The 24,667-nt window shown below is 42.2% G+C and overlaps 1 protein-coding gene across 2 annotated transcripts in view; it reads left to right on the top strand.

The window, feature by feature from the left end:
* The window catches only part of EYA3 (EYA transcriptional coactivator and phosphatase 3), a 37,107-nt gene that overhangs the window by 1,297 nt on the left and 11,143 nt on the right, over positions 1–24,667 (top strand). Inside the window, exons 2-9 of one of the 2 annotated variants that reach the window (XM_056509079.1) lie at positions 9,913–10,007; positions 11,610–11,653; positions 13,208–13,287; positions 14,576–14,642; positions 15,399–15,541; positions 19,707–19,844; positions 23,015–23,097; positions 24,439–24,622. In XM_056509079.1, the coding sequence (XP_056365054.1) occupies positions 9,975–10,007; positions 11,610–11,653; positions 13,208–13,287; positions 14,576–14,642; positions 15,399–15,541; positions 19,707–19,844; positions 23,015–23,097; positions 24,439–24,622 (772 nt within the window). In that variant the 5' untranslated portion in view covers positions 9,913–9,974. The remainder of the gene's footprint in view (positions 1–9,912; positions 10,008–11,609; positions 11,654–13,207; positions 13,288–14,575; positions 14,643–15,398; positions 15,542–19,706; positions 19,845–23,014; positions 23,098–24,438; positions 24,623–24,667) is intronic. The other variant, XM_056509081.1, reaches the window with a different exon arrangement.

Raw genomic sequence — 24,667 nt, 5'->3', positions numbered from 1 at the left:
CCTCAGCTCTTCCCTTGGCCTCAGCAGCAGTTATGACTCCTGGGAACTCTCTATTATTGGGTTGTGCAACAACCCAATTGAAAAATTGTTGCTTTTCAAATAATTTGTTGGAAAAACTGTCACAGATGTGTGCTGTAGGAATTCCCAAGTAATTGATGACTTCAGAAGTATTTATAACTTCTCAAAACTTTGCCCTGGAAACACCCAGATGTTGAATGAATTTTGAGTTGAGTATATCAGAGGACACTATAAATGGGTTTCCATGTGTTGTATGAATGAGTTGGAGCCCCTCTACAGTAGACTAATGTACCATTTCCTAACTTCTGTGTACCAAAAGGTAGTTATAGATGGCTAAAAATAAAACTAGATAAAATATACTGAAATACTGTAATTGAGCTAAGAGTCAGGCAAGGGGTGTGTTCTGTGTGCAAGCCATGCTGTACACAAGGTACTCAAGGCATAAAGCAGATAATATGGCATTGGGATGTGAGTAGATCCATGCCTGTACTCTCAGTTAGCAGGAGTAGGGTTGTTTTTTTCCCCTCTCAGCAAGTCTCTGCTCTTTTTCCCTGAAATCTGCTCTTAGCAAACAGATGTTTGATAAAACTTTTACTGGGTCTGCAAAACCCTATGATTGGAAGAGGAGCTGCCAGGATGGAGAGGTGTGGAAACTTCAGCCTGAAATAGAATTGTGTCAAGACTTAACAACTGGTGTTTTATATATGTTCTTGCACCAAGCAGTGTCTGCAGACACCCCTCTCCAGACAGTGGCATGGTGTAGGTTACATGTTGGTTGTAAGTTGAGGTAGGTCTTTTTCAGTTTTTCTTACCCTTAATTGATTTGCTTTATTTCATCCTAGTTTGTCTAGAATTTTTTCCCTTTACTTGGTTAAAGAGCTGCAAACCAGCATCTCTTCAGCAGAATTCCCTGGTGGCCCCTCTCCAGCAGTGATTCTGGGATAATTTGTGCAGATGCCATGACTGGAGGTACTCCAGTACCCAAGGGAGTAATTTCAAATACTTTCTTTCTTCTTGCAGCTGCCTCCAGAGCCTCAGTGAAGGTGATGTTGCAAGGGCATGGATCTCCTCCTGATGCCTTACCCAACATGATGTTTGGGAGAGGGCTGTGACACAGCAGGGCATAGCAGCCTCTTTAGGGTTTGATGTCATTGTGGTTCACACTGCTCCTTGTCTTTTCCAGGTTGTGACCCATCAGTTCTATAACTGAACAAGCTAACTAGAAAACAAGCCTTGTATTTAGAAAAATAATATAATATTGTGATGGAGCCAACTGGGGATTGTTTTAATCTCTTAAATAAACTTTTATTTGGGTTAAGGGTATGTCTAGCCTAATCTCAGAGGTGATGGAACAATTCAGTAGCAGATGAGTCTCTCCTGAGTTAAGACTTGACCAGAACACTATTCTTGCATCTCAGGAGCTTCCTGCTGTGTCTTGAAATGTTTTTGAATATTGACTGCTCTTTCTTTGAGAGTCACCAGCTGGAACATCACATAAAGTGTGTAGTAGCTTCAAATCTTAGGTGATGGTTCCTATTTCTATAGAGAATGCACTGTTATGTGGAATTCCATTTCTGGGGTTTTACAAGTCAGTCTCATACTGTGACTTTCCTGTGACGCTTTTTTGCCCTGTTCTTTTTGAGAGAGCTTAAGAAATTATTCCTTAAATATTACTGACTTAAGATGATCAGGGTAGAAAAATGAATATTCAGGACAAGATTAATAATCATTATTTATTCAGAACAGAGGAGAATGTAGCAGCTGTTTTCAAAACCACATGGAGGTGTTTTGGATAGAAAAACAGTGATACTAGTTTTCTGTACTTCAGATTTCCTCATGCTGTTCCTTTGGTAAAGGCATATTGTTTTTATCTACCTGTTGGGGAAAATACTGTCACAGATAACAGCACTGTTGGTTCAGGACTTTGAAATTTCACATGCAAGTCTGGTCCCATTTGCAGGATATATCTGGTGCTTTCCTCCCTGCCTTTATACTAGCTCTAGAAATTTCAAAGCTGTTGCCTTGATTATTCTGTGTACTTTAAATCCCCATTTCCTGTCCATTCAGAACTTTTGGGGTACAAGAAAGGGAGCTGGCCTTTTTAGAAGTTGTGATTCAGAGTTAACAGGGGCATTTCAGTTTTTCATTAGCTTGGCTGGTATTCTGTAGAGCTACACAGACATGAGATTTAGTTCTTCTTATTCTACTCTTTTATTTCCCCCTTCTATCCAGTAGTTAGCTCACATGCCAAGTCTCCTCCTATGTTGATGTTTCTGGGTACGAGCAAAAATGAATTCTTCTGGTTTAAAAATTACAAAATACTCATTCTTGCCTGACCTGAGGAAAGCCAGAAAGTCCCTATGAGTCAATGGTATGTGGAATTTTACAAGATAGCAGGAGTAGTTACAGTAATTCTGTAGATTATTAATCTGGTTCTGCCCAAATTTCTGTCCTGTTTCTCACTCTTCCAGAGCCCTTGGGAGCAGCCCTTTGGTCACAGGTGACAGAGCTGTGGAAGTGAGTTGTGCTCTGCTCCTCACCTGTCCCAGCTGTCAGATAAACCTGGTTGTAACTTCATGGAGTGTTGGGTTAAACATGCTTTGGTTATCACTGCTGGAGTTTGTATGACATGACACCTCTCAGCTGAAATGAAAGTGCACAATCTTAACACTGGCCACAGACTAATTACACCAATTAGTGTAATTACTAATTACAAAAACTAATTACAGATCTGTTAGTAAAGCAATGACCAGGTCATTCATCTGCTCACAATCATCTTGCACTTGAGATTTCTGTGGTCATCAGGCATCCAGGACATACAGCACTGGTTTTACTGGGATTTGCTTCTTATCCAGTTGGGGATTGATTCTCAGTGCCAAGGTCTGAAGAAAATATATTTATAGCAATGGAGATACCTTCATGATCTTGTTCATTTCCTCCTGGAAGCCACACTTCAACAGTTTTAGTGAAATCTTCATAGGTACCTGGTCTTTGCTTGACTTCCCAGATTCTTCCTTTTTGAGCTTAGTCAGAAGTTGTCTCTCCAGCCAAACTGTTCTTCCCCTGCATTTACTCATTTTCTTGCCTCTTGGGGTGGACTGGGCTCTTGTGCTTGGGGAATCAGACATTACCTCTTCAGCCCCCCATAGCACTGTACAGATCAGATCAGCCTTCTGAACAAACTGGAAGCTGGCTGTTTATTTTGTTACTTGTCATCTTCACTTCTCCTGGGACCTTGAACTGAGCACAGCTGAGTACTGAAGGAGTTTCTCTAATACAAGTATAGGTGCATTTTGTGGTAGCCTCTGGTGCTAGCTATGTGATTTTTTTTATCTGTATGAGTCAAATATTTTATTGAAAATGAAATTTAGAACTACATAATGTCAGTAATTCCTTTTTGTGGTTAACGTGATGCAGATTTGCTGTTTGACAAAGAAGTTTAAAATGTTCAGTCTTTTGTTCAGGAAATGTCCTAATCTATTAGAATTTGTCTGAAGTGGCTTTTAGGAATTCAAGGCAGAGTGTCCTGCTGTTGGGAAGTTTATTTTTAAAACCATGAAAATCAAACAGCATTCTTTCTTTGTCTAGGGATGCAGATCTAGAAGTTTGCTACCTGTTTATTAATTCCCAGAAACACAAAAATGTATAATGGGCTGGGAGGTTATTTTATGTACCACACCCTGTGTGATCTTCAGGGGGAAATCTGTCTGATCTCACTGCAGGTTTCATCCTCAGGAAGAGGAGAGGGAATAAATTCTTTTACTTGGCTGATGTTTCTGTATGTGCTTTGGTTTTGAACTGAAAGGTAGCAGCAGTTCTGTGTTCTTGTGCCCTGTGAGTGATGCATGTTGGCTCTGTCCAGCAGGAGCTGCCACATGATTTCTGGGCTCAGTGGGAGTTGTTTTTCTTGAGGATGAAGTTGTTCTTTCCAAATCTTCTGTTAGTGAAAACACATTAAAATTTTCCCCGCTGTGTTTCAAACTGGGATTGAAGAAGCATTGCACAAGAGCTGGCAAAACAAGCATGTGTCATTGGTCAGGCAGAGAGAGCTGCAGACAGCAGAGCATGATAGCTCTTCAAGGGTCTAAAAATCATGGGGAACCTCCTGTCAATGGAACAGCCATTGCTTAGTAAAACCTAGATTTGTATTTCCATGTTTGATCTCAGTTATTTTCTCACTGTATTTATTTCTTATTTTATTTCTCACAGCACTTTTTTTTTTTTTTTTTCATTTTAAGGTTATGAAATTTTAATCAAACCATGATTTTTCAGTCCTACAGGAGAGCATTTGGAGACTTGTCATGACCATCCATACCTTCAGAATTAGGGCATACAGAATGCCTTCCTTGTAACTTTTACAGTGTTTGATTCTGAAATTTCCTGGTTGATGAAGGAGGGAAGGAGCATGGAAAGAGAACAGGGAATCATCCAGCAGTGCTCATTGCAAAGGTTTATTCTTCTGGTTGTCACAATATTTTGCAGATACCTGTGTGTGTTGTACCTAGGGACATGTGGGTGTGTGTGGAGGATGAGAAAAGCCAATAGTGGAGTATCTGTTTGCTGTGAGCTCTGCTGGGTTGTTCAGGACAACAGCAGGCTGGTGTGTAGCCCAGCTTTCATTCATTAACTTGAGTCCTTTTTCAGCTCTGCTTCAGAAAAAGGAAATGAAGAGGAAACTACTTACAAAGGAGATGGATTTAATGAGAGAAAGACACCATCCTTCAAGCTTGAAGATGGACTTTAAACAGCATTTTCAAGATTTGTTTTGGAAAACAAGATTGTTGAGGAGTCAATAGTACTAGAAAGTAGGACTCAGGACAGAGGGGTTGGCCCCACAGTGTGGAGTTAGAAATCCCACTTCCTTTTTCTTCTTACTTCATCTGATTTTCAAACACTAGGTTAAGGTACCTATTCCCATTGGCTTGGAGGCTGTGGGCACCAGTCACAGACATGGACACTGCAACCTGAATTTGCCTGTTGGAAATGAGCTCCTGCACACCATGGGAAGGAGGGCATGCACTGTGCTACTGCCAGCTCTGCATCAGGGTGAATGAGTGTGTGACTGGGGCCAGTCCTGCTTAGTGCCTTTATGAATGTTCTGGGCAAGGGAATGGAGTGCATCCTGAGCACAGCAATCCCATGGAGCACTCCAGGCTGGGGGGAAAGTGGCTACAAGGGGGCCCATCAGAAAAAGACTTCATTCCAGTACAGACACTGAAGGGCTGGAGTGTGTCCAGAGAGGAGAACAGAGCTGGGGAAGGGGCTGAAGCACAAGCCTGGTGAGGAGCAGCTGCAGAAGCTGGTGTGGCTCAGCCTGGAGAAGAGGCTTGGGAGGATCTTCTTGCTGTCCACAACTCCCTGACAGGAAGGTGGAGCTGGGTGGGGTCAGGCTCTGCTCCCACGGTACAAGGGACAGGACAAGAGGAAATGGCCTCAAGCTGTGCCAGGGAAGGTTTAGATTTGGAGGTTTAGGTATTAGTAAAAATTTCTTCCCTGAAAGGGCTGTCCAGCCCTGGCAAAGGCTGCCCAGGGCAGAGGTGGAGTCACCATCCCTCAAGGGATTTAAAAGACAAGACACTTGGGGCATGGATTAGTGGTGGCCTTGGCAGTGCTGGGTATTGGTTGAACCTAATGGTCTTGGAGGCCTTTTCCAAAATAAATGATCCTATTATTTTATTCCAACTCTGTTTAATAGTTGTAATTTCATTAGTCCAATCAAAGGTTTGTTCTTGGGGAAATAGTGACTATTTTAAAGTAATATAAAACCATTTTTTCCCTAACCAGTATAATTACTGTGTGTTGATTTTATCACAGTATCCTGGCTTTAATTATTTGCAGCTTGGGAGAACTGTTTCTTGCATGAAACTTTATATTCAAAGCCAAGGCAGATGGGCTTGAAAAGCACAAGCTGAAAGTAAACAGCAGTCTATTCAGGTGCTGCTCCTAGCAGGCAGCTTTCAGAAATCCTATCCAGGGTATCTAGTTTGAGAAAGCCTAACCAAGCTGGACTTTGTATTTTAGGATTTTTAAAACAGGATTTAATGCAAGAAGCTGGAGATCACTTGGCAGGGCTTTTAATGGTGAATTATTGGCATCAAGATGATGTGCAGAGCAGAAGGCAGCTGCTGAGAGTGATTCTGCAGCCCATTCCTCTGCTGTGATGCCTTCTGGTTTGAAGTTTAGATAATGTGGCTCCTTAAATTGGGCAAACAAAATAAAATGGCATACAAACCAAATTCTTAATATTTTGCATTGCTGGTGTTCCATGCAAGTTGGAATTAAACAGGATGGTTATTCAAAATAAATCTAGATCAAATAAAACCTGGTGTTTAGTTCACATATTACTGAATACTTTTCATCAGGTAATTAACAAAAATCATCCCATAAAGGAAAAAAGTGTGGTACTTTGCTGATTTCCAGAAGCAGAACAATGAACCCATTTTTCTGAATGTTTCTTTCATTGCAGCAGCTCATTTAATGGCTTCTTGCAAACTTGCTTCCATTTTGTACTGTTTTTCTCATTCACAGACCCCTTGGCCCACAGGAGCTTTCTCACCACCTGAATCTCTGATACTTCTGCTGTTGTGTTCACTTAGGGTTTAAAAATATTCTCTAATAACATGTGATAAGCTTACGTGAAGTACAGTTAGCTTGAGTTTTATACAAGTCAAAATCTAATTTTGAGATTTGATGTGCAAAAAAACCCCAAAACAACAAAAACCAAAACCAAAACCCCAAAAAACACCAACCAAAAAACAGTGTTGTGTATTTTCACTTTTTAAAAATCATCTTTGTTGCAGGTGACCTGCTGGCTCAGTGTGCTCCTTTGAGGCAGCCCAGGCTGAGCAAGTGCAAGGTGCTGGGTTTGTTTTTAGCTTTTTAGTTTGTTTTTCAAGCTCTGGGTGGTTCAGACCAACAGCACCTGGAGGGGCTTGGGGCCCTGGGGCAGGGACCCACCAAGGGCTGGGGGATTAACTGTGGTGGAGAGGGCTCTTAGGGATATGAGCAGGGCAGGAGCAGCTGCTCCCTGGATCTGGATCCCCCTCTGGTGGCTTCAGCCTTGGAGCTGAAGTGCAGGAGCAGAGAGCAGGGAGAGAGAGGTTCCTGCCATGCCAGCATCCAAGGACTTGGTGTGCCCAGCTGTAAGAGGACATGTTGCCTGCTCTGCATGAGAGCTGGTGCTTGGGTGGGTGTTACAGGTAAGGGTGTTGTATGTTTATTGCTGTCATGTCTCTGCTTCATCAAAGTGAAACATCAAGTGGATGATAAAAGTATGGTTTCATTTACCATGGCTGTGGTTGAAAAGGGACATCCTGCTGCTCTGCTTGTGTGTTTTTCCTGACCCTCATCCTGCTGGCTCCCCTGGAACAGATGATGTCTTTCTGACATCATCTTAGCAGAAAGACAGTGCTTGGGTCTCTCTGGATTTTCTTTCTCTTTCTTTTCCCTTGGCAGATCCTACATGCAGACTGCAGTTTAAGCACACAGGCCCTGTGGAGGGAGTGTCAGGCAGGCAGGAGTGGGGTGCAGGAGGTTGGGGGAGGCAGGAGCTCTCCCTGCTCCCACACCACTCTGAGCTGCTGGCTGTGGCTGTGGCTGTGGCTGTGGCTGTGGCTGTGGCTGTGGCTGTGGCTGTGGCTGTGGCAGGATGCCCTCAGCCCTTGCTCCCAGATGTGTTCAGTGCCTCCATCTCACCCAGACACACACTGCTGCTTGGTCTGTGGGACACAGCCTCAGGCACAGCTCCACTGGGAGGTGTTCTCTGCCTGTGCTGCTGTTTCTGGAGGTGCAGGGAAGGCACAAAGCCACCCTGGGCAAAGCTCTCACTTGGAATTCTCACTTCCCTGGGAGAAGGCACGAAGCCACCAGAGGTCAAGTTCTGCCTGCCATTAAGGCAATCACTTTCTATTCATCTGATTTGGTTCACTCACCTGCTTCCAGGTGCTCAAGGTGCCCAGCTTATTTAGAAAGAGTGTTTTCTTCATGCATGTAACATATTCCAGTGGGACTCTGAGAATCATTTTGTCTTTTAAAATTAAATTATTTAAATTTTTCTCAAAACTAAAATTAAAGAACTACTCACAGCTTATAAGCAAAGCATGGCATGGGAAGTTACTGCTGTATGGATCAGTGGAATGTGAAATATTTTCCATATTGAAGAGTTTAGTTTGGGATTCTTCTATGAAATTACAAAGCAGTGTTACATACCAGAAGTGAAGGATGAGGGACAGGATCTCTTGGTATAAATTTCAAGTCTTCTTCCTCTTGGCCCTTTATTTTGTATTCCTTTTTATAATCTGAGAGTGACAGAGTTTCTATTCAGTCCTAATTGTTCTGTTATTTCTACAAAAAATAAACAAGATTTATATTTAAAATGAAACTAATTGAAACTTGTGGAGGAAAAACTGTAAAGGTGACTGTAAGTGCTTTGTATTGTAGACTTGTGTGCTGTGAATAGGGTTGTCTCCAAAGAACCTGAATTATGGAAGGAACTAATTGTGAATTCAGTTGATTTAAGAGTTCAGGCAGTAACAGTAAGTAGGTTTGATATGGAGTGGCAGCCTTGCAAAAATCCTCAACCCATCAATAAAATTCTATCCTGGTGCATACAATACACGCTGACACATAAGACCTGACCTGAAAAGGGAGAAACCTTTTGTGTTTCCGTGGTTGGTAGGAACTGATGGCAGCTGCCGAGCATCCCTGTGCGCGGCACGTGGGAGCGGCTGCGGGCAGGCTGCACGTGCTCCCAGCTTAAGTAGGTCTGGCAGGAGTCAGGGAGGGGACACACATGTGCTTTCCAGGACGCCAGAAAGTTGTTTCTGTAAACTAGTTCAGTCAGTCACTCTGTGTGGGGATAATGCCATGGTTTGAAGGTGCCTGAGTGCTCCAAGCAGGGTGGGTAAGCAGCAGGTGCTAGAGCAGGAGTGGTGTGTAAAATATCCCTTTCATCTCTACAGACACCTAGAGCTCGAATTTTCTGTCCCTGGAGGCAGGAATAGGTTGTACTTCAGCACAGAAAGTTGCTGGATTTGATTTCTCCAACCCACTAAGTGTTTTTCAGCATTTCTGCCATCCCCTGAAGCTGTGCTATGTGCTGCTGGGGTGGCGGAGGAGGCAGCGCAGGAAAAGCTGCTCTGAGGAGGTTTGGGGTTGGCTTTAATAACCTGGCTCCAAAATGAGGTGGAGAAAGAACAAAACCACAAATTATACTGCTCATGCACATCAGGTGGGCAGGAGGACACAGGCAAATTGCAAAAGTTAATCAGGTTGTGAAAATATTCCGCAAATTTTCTTTTCATGAGCTCAAACCCTTGGAAGGCAGCAGCTTTTTGATGTAGTATATAAGATCTCTATGGTAAATGCTTCCAAAATCAAAATGATTTTATAAAATTTAATCAGACTTCTCTTCTTGAAAGCTGAAGTTAAAATAATGAACTTGCTTTGTGAATTTGGTGGGGAACAGCACTGTGTGTAAATGCATTTAGGTGTACAGTCTTGTCCTGATTTTTTTTGATTGTTACATAAATGTTCTAAATTAAAACAGGTTAGATTGAATCATGCTGTTTACTGACCTAGTACACCAGACTTGATCATTTAAAGTGTCTTTAAAATCATGGTGCACGTGTCTGATTAGTGTGTTAGCTTCTGCAGTCAGTGGGGTCTGAGTAAATGATGTAGAAATGTGCCATGTGCATGAAAAAATCTGTATCTTCGAAGCTTAAAGCTAAATCCCTTGTTTATGAAATCTTTCCATATGCAGGTTTTGTATTTTATTTGGGAGATGGCCGCACGAGTTCGGTGGGAGGAGTATATAACAATTAATATTCTCTGATAGCCTATATGATAAGCCCCCCAAAAGTACATAAAGCTATGAACACCTTTCTTTGACAGGACTTGAAGACTGCTGAGGAACACACCATTTGAATCATTTAAGCATTAAAATAGTAATACCCATGGAAGAGCCACAAGACTTACCCGAACAACCAGTAAGTACATTTAAAAAATGCTGAAAATGAAAATATAAAACAAATTAGTGATCTCACACTTTCAGTATACACAGTTATTTTAACTAATATTGGAAAAGAAGGTTTATACTTAGTGTATTTATCCAGAGAACAAAAAGCATTTTATTGTTTGTAAAATGTGCTGTACATTTAATTTGCTATAATTGTACAGACAGTGGTAAGAAAGGAATAGTTACATGTACTTGAACTCTATGGTGCTTCTATACAAAATGATTACTGTTTGCATTATCAATAACTGATATTAACACAGCACTGAAGTGTTGGGTAGAGAATTATCAATACTGTATGAGATGAATAAAATTGTGTATCCAAAACATAAAAGCATAGGAATTAAGCAGAAATGTTTGTATTAATGTCCTGTTCCCAAAATAAGCCTGGTACAAACTCAACAAGAAATCTCCAAGTTACAGCAGGAGTGATGCTTGTAATCTTGAGACCTTGTCAAAAACACACAGGAACAGAATAATGTACTTGAGGGCACTTTGGATGTGCTGTGATTGATGCCTTTTTAATGTGAGAATTTAACATTCTTCAGTTAAACTAGTTAAAAAATACATTGTAATATCATGTATGCAGTTTTATGACTTAGGAGCAAAGTCAAAGTAAGTGGAAATGTAAACTTAAAATTATTCAGAGCCTGGCTTGCCACAGCCTGCAAATGATCCACAAAATGTGAAACTAAGCAGCAAGACCAAATCATTTGTACTCCAGCTGTTTGAGGAGTTTAAAAATTAATTGCCTGTACTAAAAAAGGAAGTCTCTCTAAATCCATCTTTATATAATGAAAGCTGTCCTTTTTCTTCAGGGTACAACTAATTTTCAGTGGTGTGTCCATTGATTCTGCTGTAATGTTCAGCCAAAGATTTTCTTGGTAATTTCTTCTAAGTACCTGATACCAGTCAGTCATTCTGTGACAGAATATGAGATTAGATGGATCATATGAATGAGTGAGGTGGTATTTTGGGTGTAATGGCACATTCTTGCAGGAGGAATTCACCCTGGCATCCTACTGAGGGTTTCAGTAATGTTTGTAGCCTGCAGAAACCAAATTTGTGTCCAAGCCAGTGCTATGGTGTAATATCCTGTACAGGAACAGGATCCAGCTGGCACCTACAAAATGAGAAAAAGTGCTGTGTTGGTTTTAGTCAAGAGTCAAACCTCCTAATTTATTACAGAAAAAGCACTCATGTTCCTATCTTTAATGCAATATTAAAATACAGGGGGAAGAGAGCAAAGTTTGTGGCTGTAGTGCTGAATCTGTGCAGAATAAGATTTTCTTAAAATCTATGGTGTGTTATTCAATTTCCACAAAATTCTCCTTCCCAGCCATTTTTGTGGCTGTATATCTCAGCAGCTGTTAGTAACAATTCTGCCGTACAAGATCCAGGGTTAGCCCTTGTTTTCTAGTGAGGAAAAGGCTTGTTTGGAGATGAAGAAGCCATGGTTACACTGGTGAGTTCTGGAGTGCAGGACAAGGCTATTCTAATAATAAAGGTATTTATTCACCACTGTGAACCCTCCAGCTTGTGTTAGTTGTAGCTCTGAACATTTTTGTCTTTGCAGGTGAAAAAAGCTAAGATGCAGGAATCCAGAGAGCAGAGCCTGAGGTACAGGATTTTAAATTTGATTTTAGTGTGGAACAGTTCTTTATGGTTTTTTATAAAGCTTTCATTTTAGAAATTTGCCTCTTGATTTATTTTTTTACAGAGCTATGGAAAATATAGTTGCATTTGTATTTGGCATAATTTTGATTAAGTTCCCAATAAAAAAATAATTAACTGGCCCTATGATATAAAGCTTTTATAAAAGTGGCCACGAGGAGTCTTGATGGCATCATCACACCCATCTTTCACAGAATGAGACTGTCACATACTGCACATAACATGCATTTCACATGGTGAGACTCAGGATATTTTAATATCTGTGCTGTTATTCTTAGTGAAACTGTGAGGATAACTTCTTTGAGAAATGAAACTCTTGAATTGGTAGCCTCTCCTGTTGTTTGATACTATTTTTAGCCACAGTAGGATGCTTTCTGATGGGTATTGTATTTAGGAATTAACTATTATTATTATTATTACTGCTTATAATAAGAATAGCTATATTAGGATTTATTCTGTTCCTCTGAGTAGCAGCAACTACAGTGAAGAAATATTTCTTTTTGGAGTCTCTGCCATTCCAGTAGGAGCAAGGAGGAAATGCCATTTCTGCAGGAGTGGAAGTGGTATATTCTGAAAATTAGAATTTTGATCTAATCACACAAGCTCCCTTTCTGGTCCATCTGAGGTCAGAGGAATCGGATCCTAGGGAGGGTTTTTTTCCTTTCTTGGATAGAGAGAGTCTGAGGGCAGCATGGGCTGGTATGGATATGTCAGGGTGCTCTCCCTTCTCCTGCTGTGTCACTCTGCTTCAGCACAGCCATGGCTTCCCTAGGGCACAGGGAGCTCCAGATCTCAGTGTAAACATCCTTGTATTTTAAAAATGTAGACATCCAGTATTTGAAAATAGAAGAGAGGGGAGAGATAAAGTTGCATTTCTAACTTGATTATATATTCTGTTTAAATAATCTGGCTCTGTTTTTATAAATCTGTACGTGATTTCAAGTTTCACAAATGGAAAAACCAGTTTCATTCAGACATTACCTGTACTTCCTGCTCTGTCCATGAGCAAAGCAACATTGACATGGAACTGAAACAATGCAGGACAAATCCAAAATAATCCAGTAACCTGCAAATACCTAAGTACAGAAGTGTCCCCCAGTTCAAGGATGTTTCAGCACTGGTCTTAGGGACAAATCCAGCAGTGAGGCAGTGCCCCTGGGCAGGGGAGCCTGTGACAGCAGGGTCACACCACTGCTAGCAGCAGTTCTCTGTCTGCTGCAGCCTGGGGGAATGGAGATGCCAAGAGGTGTTTCTCACAGAAGCCACCCCTGCAGTCCCCCCTCTATCAAACCCTGGCAACTCAAATCCTATATAGTTTGGTGTCTAATTCCAGCTGCAGATCTCTTTCATCATCTCTTCATGAAATAGCAAAGAGCAGGGCTAGGTTTTGTGAGGAGTTAGTTTGCCTTGCTCAGAAAGGCAAACCCAGGGGTTGTGGTGCCCAAGGATGTTCATTTAAGAGTTCATAATGCTAATACTGAGCCTTTGTTGTCCTGGCAGTCATGTGAGCAGCACAGAAGTCAGTGATCAGAAAACTGAATCTTCAGAACTTGCTTCAGACCTTCCCATGTCCAGTGAGAGTGAGTATCTCTGGAGTTCTCCCTTTGTCTTTGCTCATGTCTGTCCCTGCTACCCTGCCTCACCAGCCACAGGCTGTCTCCTTGTAATCCTGAGCCTGCCCTCACTGTCAGCTGTAAAGTGAATGTTTCTGTACTGTTTGCAAAGTGTTAATGCCTGATGGCAAGGAAATATCTATTTCTAACAAATATTTTTGCATCACTGCCCCTCAGCTTGCTGTTGGGTGCTTCTGAGCACTGCTGTGTCTTAGACTTGATTCTTCTTGAGGGTTGAATCAGTATCAATTATAATGCCTACTGTAAACATGTTTTATAAATCACTCTCTGTACAGCTGGTTGGGTCCTTTGTAGCAATATGCCATAACTTCATCTTAGACTCTGAATTGTACTGAATGTCTGCAGAAAGCTCTTAGAAAATAAACAGAGGAAACAGGCAGGGGATCCAAAGATCTCATAGTAAGTGAAGAGTCGAGTGTATCCTTTCTCTTGGAAAAAGAGTCTCTGAAAGTTATTAGGAAAGTCAGATTCCTGTGTGGTGTACCTTTGACTGCCAATACATATTTTGAAGTGTAAGTCAGCTCATCTTAGTTGAAAGTGTGTAAGGTGTCACTTTCCATTGTAATTGATTTAATCTTTGCTATTTTAATCCATGTATGGCCTTACCAGCTGCAGAGTGCAATTGCAGTGGATTTATTCAAGCAGAAAAATGGAAACATCTGGTTAAATGTAACTTCCAGGTTACTTCAGAGGAATCTCTGAGCATTGTGCACTGCAGCTGTGCTTCCCTGGATGTGTGTGGTTAAATTCCTTGAGCTGGAGCTGTCCCTTTTTACAGGAAATTCTGTTTGCTGGAGCCATGCATGGGTACAGTATGTGGGGCTAGAGGAAAGCTTTGCAGAGCAGGTGTTTGTTTGATCTCTGCTCCAGGACACAGAAATGTTACCCTTGGTGCAGATGAAGCCCCTTTGGCAAATATGCATGTTTTTGGGAAGGTCTGAAATCAAAGATTTTTATGCCAGTTGCAAAACATGATGGTACCAGCTGATAAGGAGCACTGTTTCACAGGGAGGAACAGCATGACTGACTGATCTACCTGCTGTGAGCTGGCAAAACATTTTTCTGCCAGTTTAACAGTGTGGTTTTGAAAATTTGTTTTGAAACAGATATTCAGGACACAAACTCTTTGTGTATACTGTGTGTTGACTGAAATGTACCCTTAGTATTGATATTTGTCTTTATTTGTTGGGTTTTGAAAGCACTTCTGTAATTACACAAACTATTTTTTTTTCAGTTATGACATGCACTGATTATATCCCAAGGTCATCAAATGATTATACCTCACAAATGTATTCTGCAAAGTAAGTCAAGAAATTGTTACTGAGTTCTGTACCTCTTACTTCTCTCTGAAGTAATCTTTTTATATCTTTATGTATTTCTCTAGTGCTGTAAATCCCACTGCTGGCAGCAAATACTTATTGCTGAGGACACTGAACTTACAGAATTCACCCTTTTGCTTTAGTGACTGTTGTTTTATGTTCACAAAGATAAATGAGACCCTTCAAGTAATTAACATGATAGTCTTGATGAATAATGTGCATAATATTTATCCAATAAACAAATTGAACATAAATAAATATAAGGGGAATATAAGATTTTCTCATAATTTACTGTGTTTAGGGATTTTTGTAGTTCTTCCTGTTGGAGCAGGATAGGGCTTAACCCCTGCTGCTTGTTTTTGTGTAGTTTCTGTGTGTGTCCCGGGTTCTTGCAGACACTGCTAGGTTACAGCAGCTTCAGGGTCTGGTGTGGGGAGGCATGATAAGTGGGACTGACTGTTGGAATGGGGAGTTTGTCCCTCCCAGTCCTGGATGAGCCCTGGTGCTCTGGCACTGGGGAGGAGGGAGTTTCCCTGCTGTCACCACAGGAAGCTGGCAGCAGCTACTCACTCAAGAGCCTGCCTTGAGAAGCACAGGGAGCTTATTGCACTAAGAGGACATGTCACTCTGAGTAGTTTCTCCTTTCTGCAGCAATTTTTTAATGTGTCTTCTGGTTTGAAGCTGAAAGATGCCTAATGTGCAGAGTTCTTTCTGACTTGTGTTCTCTCTTTTCCCAAGGCCATATGCACATATCCTTTCTGTGCCAGTGTCGGAAGCAGTGAGCCCTTACCCTGCTCAGCCTCAGTACCAAGCACTCCAGCAGTCCCAGCCCTACACCATCTACCCCCAGAGCACCCAGACCTATGGACTACCTCCTTTTGGTAAAATGTGACTTTTCAAACACTTCTCCCTGCCTGCAGTCACTGGTTTATGTCTCAATAAAAAGCCAATGTTAAGCTTAACCAGGTGTGTTGGAGAGAAGAGTTTGTAGAGGATCACATGCATAGCTTTAATTGTAAATAGACACTGATCTCATAATGGGACTTCAACTTAAAAAATGAGATTTTTTACAAAGCTGTTATTTTGGATCTCCCCATGAAGTTTGCCATATGGTTCTTGGTTTGGGATCATAATTGTCTCTAGTTGTGGTATAGCTGTGTTGGTGCAGTTTCCTTGTTAGTGAAATGACACAACACCCCACCACAACTTCCCTGCTTTTTCCTTTCCTTTTTGTTGTCCAAGATTAAGACATTTTTATTTCATCTTTCACCAAATGAGAGCTCATGTTAAAATGTTTCCAGGTTTACTAGGCAAATAATTTTGCTTAATTTGCTCTAATAACTGAGCCCCCTTGATAGCTATTCCAGTCTTTGCAAATGCAGCTGTCAAAAAAGGGAAGGGAGCAGTGGTTGTTTTATCTCTTAGCATGCAACATGATGAGAGGGGGGAGCATCCTGCCACCCTGCAGGGAGCCTGGGGGAGCAACCCTGGCTGCCTGTGGAAGTGGTGGAGTTACCACCCCTTGCAGTGTTCAGAAAACTCATGGATTTGGCACTTGAGGACATGGTTTAGTGCTGGGCATGGTGGTGCTGGATGAATGGTTGGACCTGATGATCTTAAAGGTTTTTTCCAGCTATCACAATTCTGTGATTCTAAGTGTATGTCTCAGGGGCTTGTGGTTGCACAACCACACTGAGCCTCTTGCAGATTTATCTGTAGTGCTAAAATCTAAGTACCTTGATGTGGGTAAGGATGAATATTTCTTTAGTTAAAGAATTAGATGTCTTTGAATAAAACCAGCTACATTTCTGGCTTTTGTTAGCTGCTGACAGAGCATGTGCTTTTCTAAAGGTTACAAAAAACAATTGATTTGCCATGATGTATTTGAAGGATGGTGTAGGAAAGATAATAAATCCAGACTTGGCTTTGTTAAACATAAGTTAAATTACTAATACTGTAATTACTAATGGTTGCTGGAACATCCTGCTCACTGGGTGCCTGCACTTTGGTTTCAGTGCCTTGTTGCACTGGTTTTTGCTGTGTCTGAACAGTGGCTGATGGTTTCTTTGCTTCGTTTATTTGGTGTTTCTCAATAGTGTGTTGTGCATGGTGCACTGAGCTGCTTGTGTACTGCTGGGTGTTTTAATGTGTGGCATGTTGGTGTTTTTAAAGGCAAATATTTATAAATACGTGGAGTGCTCCAGTAAAGTTGTTTAAAATAGTGGTTTAGACTTCTGCAGTTTTGGAGGGAAGGTGTAGGGGTTTTGTTGGTGTGTTGTGTGTGTGATGTTTTGTTGGTGGCAATAGTGGTGGCTGTATTTGGGGGGGAGTGTTCATTTTTTTAATGCCAAAGGTTCTGAAGTGCAGGGGTACTCATCTACTTCAATATTATAGCCTAAATGTAAGACTAGAAATTATTCTGAAGACCTGGAAGGAGATTTGCATTTACTATTGACTTCAAGGGAGCTTTCATCTGTAAAATATCCAAAATGTCATCAGTTACTGAAGTCTGGTGTGGATTTTGAGGTCTGTTGTTAAACACCTGAATTTTTAGTGTGAAATCAAGTGTGAGGAAGATGTTAAAAGTCATTATTCCCATCATAGTGGAGGGGTACTTGCTGAGTCAAGCTGAGAAGATGGACCTTGCATGGTTTGATGGAGAGGTAGAGGGTAGAGGATTGAACATGCACACTGCAGAGGGAGTTCTGGAAATTGTCCTGCTCACAAAATCTCCAGTGAGCAGGTGAGAGCCAACAGCTTTGTCACATGTTTTAGCAGCAGCAGAGAGCTTGTTATGGAGGTTGGTGTGTCTTTTTACCATGTATTTGTTTCTATGCCAGAAAGAGGCACCATGGGTTATCTAACTGGGACAAAGCACATGAAATTCAGGCAAGCTGACAAACACAAGCATAGTCTGGAGGTGGCTGAAGTCAGGATGCCCCTTTTAGAGAAGGGATGGCCTGTGCTCTTCTGATTTGTCACCTCTCTTGGTGTTCAGTGCATTGTTCTGCATGGGATGCCCTTGTGGTCTGGAGAGATTTTTAAAGAAGCATTAGAGTAGTGGCATCCAGCCTGCATGTGTGTAGCTGTAAGTTGGTGTTAGAAACACCATGGATGTGATGGCTTCCATTAACTCAGGAAAAGCCTACAAGTGATCAGATGTCCTGTGTGGGGCCTTCACATGTGTGCAGATGTGTGCTGTGACATTCTGTGACATGCAGTGCTGCTGCTGGACATGGAAGAGTCTCGTTCCCCCTCTCACAGCTTCTCCATCATCCTTGAGGCTGTGCTAGCTTGTAATGATGTCCTGCAGAATGAGAGGGGAGGTAACAGCAGGACTGTCTCATCTTGTCTGTGACAGCAAGACAAGGCAGGAAGGCAGGGGCTGACAGATGCCTTAGCTCATCACCTGAACCAGCTCCTGCCCTGCACCCAGTGCTGCCAGCACCTGAGTGTGTGTCTGGGCTGGTGCCACACTCCCTGGGTGCCCACTGTCCTGTAGTGTTCAGGGTGGGTTTGTGCTCCACCCTCAGGTTGTTTGGCACTTCTGCACATCATGTCACCATCACAGTGTGTTCCTTCTGCTCCTTGTCCCTCTGCCTTGTGCCCTAAGGAGCTTCTGGTTGCTGTCCCCTGTACTGCTCACCCATTTGCAGATGGTGGCACTCCCTTTCCAGACTAAACAAACACAGCTACTCCCACTCTCCTTGGAGGATCTTTTTCCCATATATTTTGTTCTGGAGTTTCTGCAATGTATCTACAGTCTTTCTTAAATTAACCTTTCCTTTTTGTTTGCTAATTATTGAAGTTCTGGAGGTTTGAAACCTTAGTGAAGACACAACTTGAGAGTTGAAGAGTCGAACCCTGGGGTGGCTGTGCAGAGGGGAGTGATTTAAGTTGACTCATAGGTGTCAGTTTGAGATCAGATATGTAAATAAATCAAAGGGCCATTGAAGAATTTAGTTCTGACAAAGCTGCAGCATGGAGCAACCTCTTGGAGCTGCTGCTCATGTCCAGGCTGATGGAGTCTCCCATGTCTTCTGGGAAAGAACCCAGAGCTCACAGCCCATGGCTTAGTCCTGCTGGAGTGGGTGGAGGGCTGCAGGTGGCTTCCTTGGTGCTGTTTTTGGGGTGTTGAGAAAGGAGAGTGGTCTTTCTGATGGCCCTGAACTCTGTCTAGCTCCAAATGTCCTTTGTCTTGCTGCTTTGCATACTCCTGTTTGTTTTTAAGTAGGTCCTCTCAAAATATTTCTGCTTTCTAACCAGGGCCAGGGAGAGCTGTCTTTGGCTTTGGCTGTAGATTTGGAGCCACTCAAAGCCTGGAGAGCCCTGAAGAGTGAGGCCTGAGCTGAGCTGCCTCAGTTGGACACTGTTGGCACCTGCCAGTGCAGAGACCTCAACCTTAGCACAGCACCTGAGCTGAGCCACATGCTAAGTGTGCCCTGTACACATAATTACATAACTACAGTCACTCTGCTCTCTGTGCTGTGCCCAGAGTTGTTACAAAATTGTTCCAAAACAACAGGAAATCTGGAGGAAACATTTTGATTTTTAATTTCTTTTTAGCTCTATATTTATTGTTGTCATTCTAGGAAAGTTACTGACTTGTGGCTTGGTTTAAAATATTCATCCCAAAGCCCAGTGAAGTGGAAGTGTTGAGCTTGGCCTTCACAGATCCCAGCCTTGGCCTCACTGAATAAAAGCTGATGTCACTTGCAGTGCTGTGCAGCTCAGCCCAAAATCACAGCAACTGGCAGGTCCTTATCTGCATGGGCAGTGAATCTTAGTGAAACAAACATTCTTAGTTAAAAGCTTTGCAAATTAGTCTCCTTGGTGCTTTTAATTTTCTCTTTTTCAGCCATTTTGTCACCAGCTCTAATCCCTGCACAGCCTGACAGTCAGTGCTTACTATTGCTGAAATTAAACATTTTCCTTGTGTCATTTGTTATTTGCTTTTGTGATGAGCAAAAATCTTAATCTGAGGTAGGAGCATGCTGTTTGGTCCCAGCATATTTGTTTATAACTGGTCCAATTTATCTGATTCAGGTGCACTGTGGCCAGGTATGAAACCTGAAAGTGGTTTAATTCAGACTCCATCTACAAGTCAGCACAGTGTTCTTACCTGCACTACAGGGTTAACCACAAGCCAGCCCAGCCCAGCACATTATTCTTATTCCATTGAAGGTAACTTGGCATGGTTTTTATCTGCATCTCTCTCCACCTAACTGAGTCCAGATAGCAAACTCTAGAGAGGCTTGTCCTTGGTTTGTGCATGCTTCCTCATGCTCTGCCTCCTTTCTCCTGTGCCTGTGTGTTTCTGGGTTTGTGTTTGCCTCACTCCTGTGTGTGCACCAGGCTGGCTCGTTGGTGCCATGCTGCTGGGCTGAACAGGGTGAACAGCAAGTGGGAAGGGGAAAGAGATGTTGTGTTCCTGCATGCTTTATTGGGAATGCTCTTGCATTTCTCTTTGTTCTGGTCTTTGGTCTGATGTCAGGAAATATGCTGACTGCAGTGAGATTTTTAAACCTTTGTTTTGAATTCATTCTGGAGGTAGATGGCTCTTGCATATCACACACGCACTGGGTTGGTAGATCTGCTAGGAAGTGAATTTCTCAGTGTAGAACTGCCATTTAAATATTGCAGCTGCTGGAACTGCCACATCTAAGAAGGCAGGTGCTGAATTTCAGCAGCTTCCCCAGCAGTTTTTAGGAGTGAATATGTCAGCTGAATAATGGAATATTGTTGCTTATGGCACTTAGTGCAAATTGATACCTTTTCTTTAGGCTGCCATTTATGTTTTGGTGACAAATTGTGAAAATTTGTCTCTTTCTCTGGATATTTTATAAAGCATTTCAGGAATTTGTAATCTATTTCTTCTGGAATATTTTCACAGAATAATTCAGGGACTTTAGGAAATTTTTAGTTCAGCTTCCTGCTCAAAAAGTGGTTGATAAAGAATTCAGAACCAGATTTTGGATCTCCAAAACCTCCAAGGATGGAAATTTTGCCAGTTCCAGAACCTGACTGTCATTATGATGAAATGTTTTTTGTTTTTTTTTTTTTTTTTTTTTATCAACTCAGAGCTTTCCCTCTTCCACATTTTGACCATTTCTCTCCTCCTGCTGCACACCTGCAAAAAGAGCCTCTGTCTGTCCTTTCACTAATGTCCATGCAGGTACCATCAGGCTGCATCAGGTCCCCAAAGCCACCTCCTCTCCTCTCCCCTGCAATGCCCCTTGCAGGGCACGTTCTCCACCAGGTCACCCTGGAATCTTCTCTTCTGCAAACTGCTCAACCCCAGCTTTGTCAGGAGAGGGATTGGGAAAATGTGTGATGTGAGATGTTTCCCTGCAGGCTGCTCTGAAACTGTGCACAAGTTACCCTGAAGTGTGCAAAAGTCACTCCAAGTGCACAAATACTGCTGCTTTTTGGAAAACTTTTGCAGACTTGCAGGAAACTTCCTTTTTCAGATTTGCTGTATTTCCTTCTCAAGCAGCCCACCAAGGGGTCAGGTCAGTCCAGGACTGGTGCCAGGGAGGTGCTGGAGGGCAGAGCTGGAAGGATGGACAGAGTTGTTTTAATAATAATCTCTGAAATATCTGTCTTCTGTCTCCACTCAAATGAGCAGGGTGAAACACAGTCAGACAGTGATGCTGACCCACAGCAGGGGGATTTCAGTGCTTGGTTCTGGTTTTGGCTCTCTGAAAATTATTGAAGCAAAGCAGGTTTGGATTAATAAGGTAGAGGATGTGATGTCTGAGGATGAGGTCTGAAGTGCATGGCAGGTTCAGTTAACAAAAAAAAGAAAAGTCTTTTCTGGAGAGCTGAGGGGCCAATGAAGGGATCTTCTCTTAAGGTGCTAACATTGATAGTTTCCATGTGTATGTGGAAGGAGCTTTATTTGGAAACTGCCCCCTGTTTTGAGCAGTTACTTGTGAGTAGTGTCTGTGACAGGTTCCTTGGCTCTCACAGCTGGGCTTCGAGAAGCTGTGGAGCTTCTGTAGGTCCTTGAGTGTCTTCATTGTCATTTTGCCTTTTTCTGAATGTTTCTGGGGTTAATTACATCCCCTTGTTTCTGCTTCCACAGAGATGGCACCCTTCATATTTCTCATCTCCTGTAAATACTGTGAATTTCTACACATCTTTTAAGATCAATTTTTTTTATTTTCTTAACTTTTTTGAGGGATATTTTAGATCCATTCCTCTTTCCAAGAGGCACCAGGTGGTGTTGGTGCTTGCCATAGCACAACATACAACACATAACTCTTGTTGAGAGTTCCTGGTGGGTCTGTTTCCCTGGGGGAGCAGGACTTCTTGAGTTCTTGGGGTGAATTCTGCTTGGTGCTATTTGCAGAAAAGAAGGGTTTTTCTCAGGGGGATGGTAAAATAGAGATACTGTGAATTTCTGCAAGTCTTTACCTAAGCATCTAAAAGTGACTTTTTGGTTTTATTTGTGTGCAGAGGAAGGTGGTTTAGAAAAGGAAATAGTTCTTGGTGGCATCTGTTTTTGTACATTCTGGTTTTGTTCCTGCTGATTTAATTATTTGTTGTTATCCTTGTGAGTCCCAAAACTCCATATTAAGGAATGTTTAATGGAGTGTCTGCAACCCCCCAAAAACTGCTAAATGACTGGCATTCCCAAAACTGCTCTAGCAGTTTTTTCTGTGTTTTGGAAGAACTGAATGCAGTGACACAAAGCTTATGAAACACTTCAGGTTGGTACTAACAGCTACACATCTCTAAGAATTCATCCTATGAGCTGTTAACAGATTATTTCAGAAAGTCTCATCCAAAAAGCAGTTCTAGACACAGGAGTATTGGGAGAGATGCTTGTTTTCTCCAGCAGGAAACACTCTTGTTCTACTATTGGAAAAATTCTTAATGTTTCCTTAAATTTTAAATTTAATTAGACTAAAAATGCTGAGTTTGATGCAGATTTTTTTTTAAACAGAACTGATTTAAACACACCCATGTCCTTTTTCTTGATTTATTGTGATTCATTTTCAGCTGCTGCTGATTGATCATCAGAATGGGATTGTTGTCTTATCAAAACATGTAATAAAGATCTAAAACCTTTTAAATTCTACACCAATTGCTTAGCAACCATGGAGGGAAAAGGTTTCTGAACCATTTGAAAGGACTGTTTTTAAAGATGTACTAGCTCTCCTTTCCTGTAAACCCAGTTGAAAAGTGACTGGTGTCAAAATACACCCCAGTCCTTTTTTGGCTAATAGTAGCAGAGTGCTGCTGGAAGCACAAATGCTTGCACATTTGCCTAGTAAGTATTTATTTCACAACTTCTCATTTCTTACACTTTTCTAGAATATTTAATGCAGTAATTCTCAATTTTACAGCATCAACTACCAATGCCAGTCCAGTCTCTACATCCTCAACTGTTGTCAATATTTCCACATCAGCAGTAGCCAGTATCTCACAGGTAAAACTTCCTTGGTAAATTTATGTGCACCATCTCCTTTACCTTTGTTTAACATGTTGCTCAGAACTAACATGGAAATGTCACTTCAAATGGGGCTCAGTGTGTAACTCAGTCACCAAATGACTTCTGCTGTCTCTTTGACAATGATGCTTCTCCCTTGGGCCTTTGCAACAAACTCACTTCATCTGTTCAAAGCTGTTGCCTCATCTACAAATTATGAGGTGAGTCTTAAAACTGAGAGATAGAGGGGAAGAAACAATTCAGCTATTTGAGGACTAAACCTGCAGGGAGGATTAGGGGTGGATGTTTTTTGGATACCTTTGTTCTCCCTCAGCAAGAATAGGAAATGAGGTTGCACACAAACAAAACCCCAACCCAGTAAAGTAGGGTGTGCATTCTGATGGTAGATTAGAACAAAGTGAGACAGTCCTGCAAGCTGGCAAAGACCATTTCCCTCTGCCTTTTTCCTTTGTGGGTGATCAACTGCCATTCTGAATACTTGATATACAGAGGAAGCCTTTAGTGTCCAGCTTTTCAGAAAGAGAATACAGGAAGTGTGGAAAATGAAATGGATGCACAACAATCCTTCTGTGCTTATGTTGCTTTTTAAACATAAACTTTCTTGGAACAGTATGGTGAAAAAAAGATTTTCTTTTAGTATTTCAGACCAAGGTACCTGGTTCACAAACCCAGGCTGCTCTTCAAGGGAATCAGGAGAGCAGTGTGTGCCAGAACAGTGTGATGTGGCATTTGGGGTGGCTGCATTTTTTACTGTCAGGAGCACAAGTTAAAATCTTCAAGCACAGCTCCAGGTGCTGAGTGATCCCCTAAATGAATTAAGTGGTTTTCTAAATGGATACCTTCCAGCATGCAGAATTATTCCTTGATGGAGTCAGGACATGAGTGAGGGCCATTTATCCTCTAGTTGTGCCCTCAGTGAGGCCCAGGGTCACTTTCTGTCACTGTCAAATGCAGGAAGTCAAATGCAAGACAAAACCACACATTCCAGAGCACAGAATGCACTGATGTCTTGGCATCCACTCAACTCCCTGTTACTGTCACTTCATTCATTATGAATTAATGTTTTCAGACACTGGAAGCAGAGGAATGGCCCTGTGATCACTGGTCTCCTCTGCAAAACCTGCCTGTGCAGGGGCATTGGGCAGCCAGAGCTCTCAGCCCCTTTTGGGAATGTCTTACATATGCAGAATGGAACAGCACAAAGTCAGACTGCTCTTGCTGGGATTTTTCTTGGACAGGATATTCTAATGCAGAAGTCATCCTGATCCAGAGTGTTTTCTGAATGAGGTGTGCTACATCACTAACTCTTTCCTCCAACAGGAGTATCCTACGTACACCATCCTTGGCCAGAGCCAGTACCAGACCTGTTACCCCAGCTCAGGCTTTGGAGTGGTGCCAGCAGCAGACAGCAGCACGGAGAGCTTGGCTCTGGCCTCCAGCACATTCCCAGAGGAGAAGCCGAGTGCCCTGGTGGCAGCACGGGCGGTGCAGAGAGCTCCCTCCGGTGAGCTGAGCAGGGCAGTGTGGGGAAACACCTCCAGAGCTTCCT

This window comes from Oenanthe melanoleuca, chromosome 23, assembly GCF_029582105.1.
Source record: "Oenanthe melanoleuca isolate GR-GAL-2019-014 chromosome 23, OMel1.0, whole genome shotgun sequence".
In the NCBI taxonomy this organism is placed as follows: domain Eukaryota; kingdom Metazoa; phylum Chordata; class Aves; order Passeriformes; family Muscicapidae; genus Oenanthe; species Oenanthe melanoleuca.
This window is presented reverse-complemented; position numbering and strand designations above follow the sequence as displayed.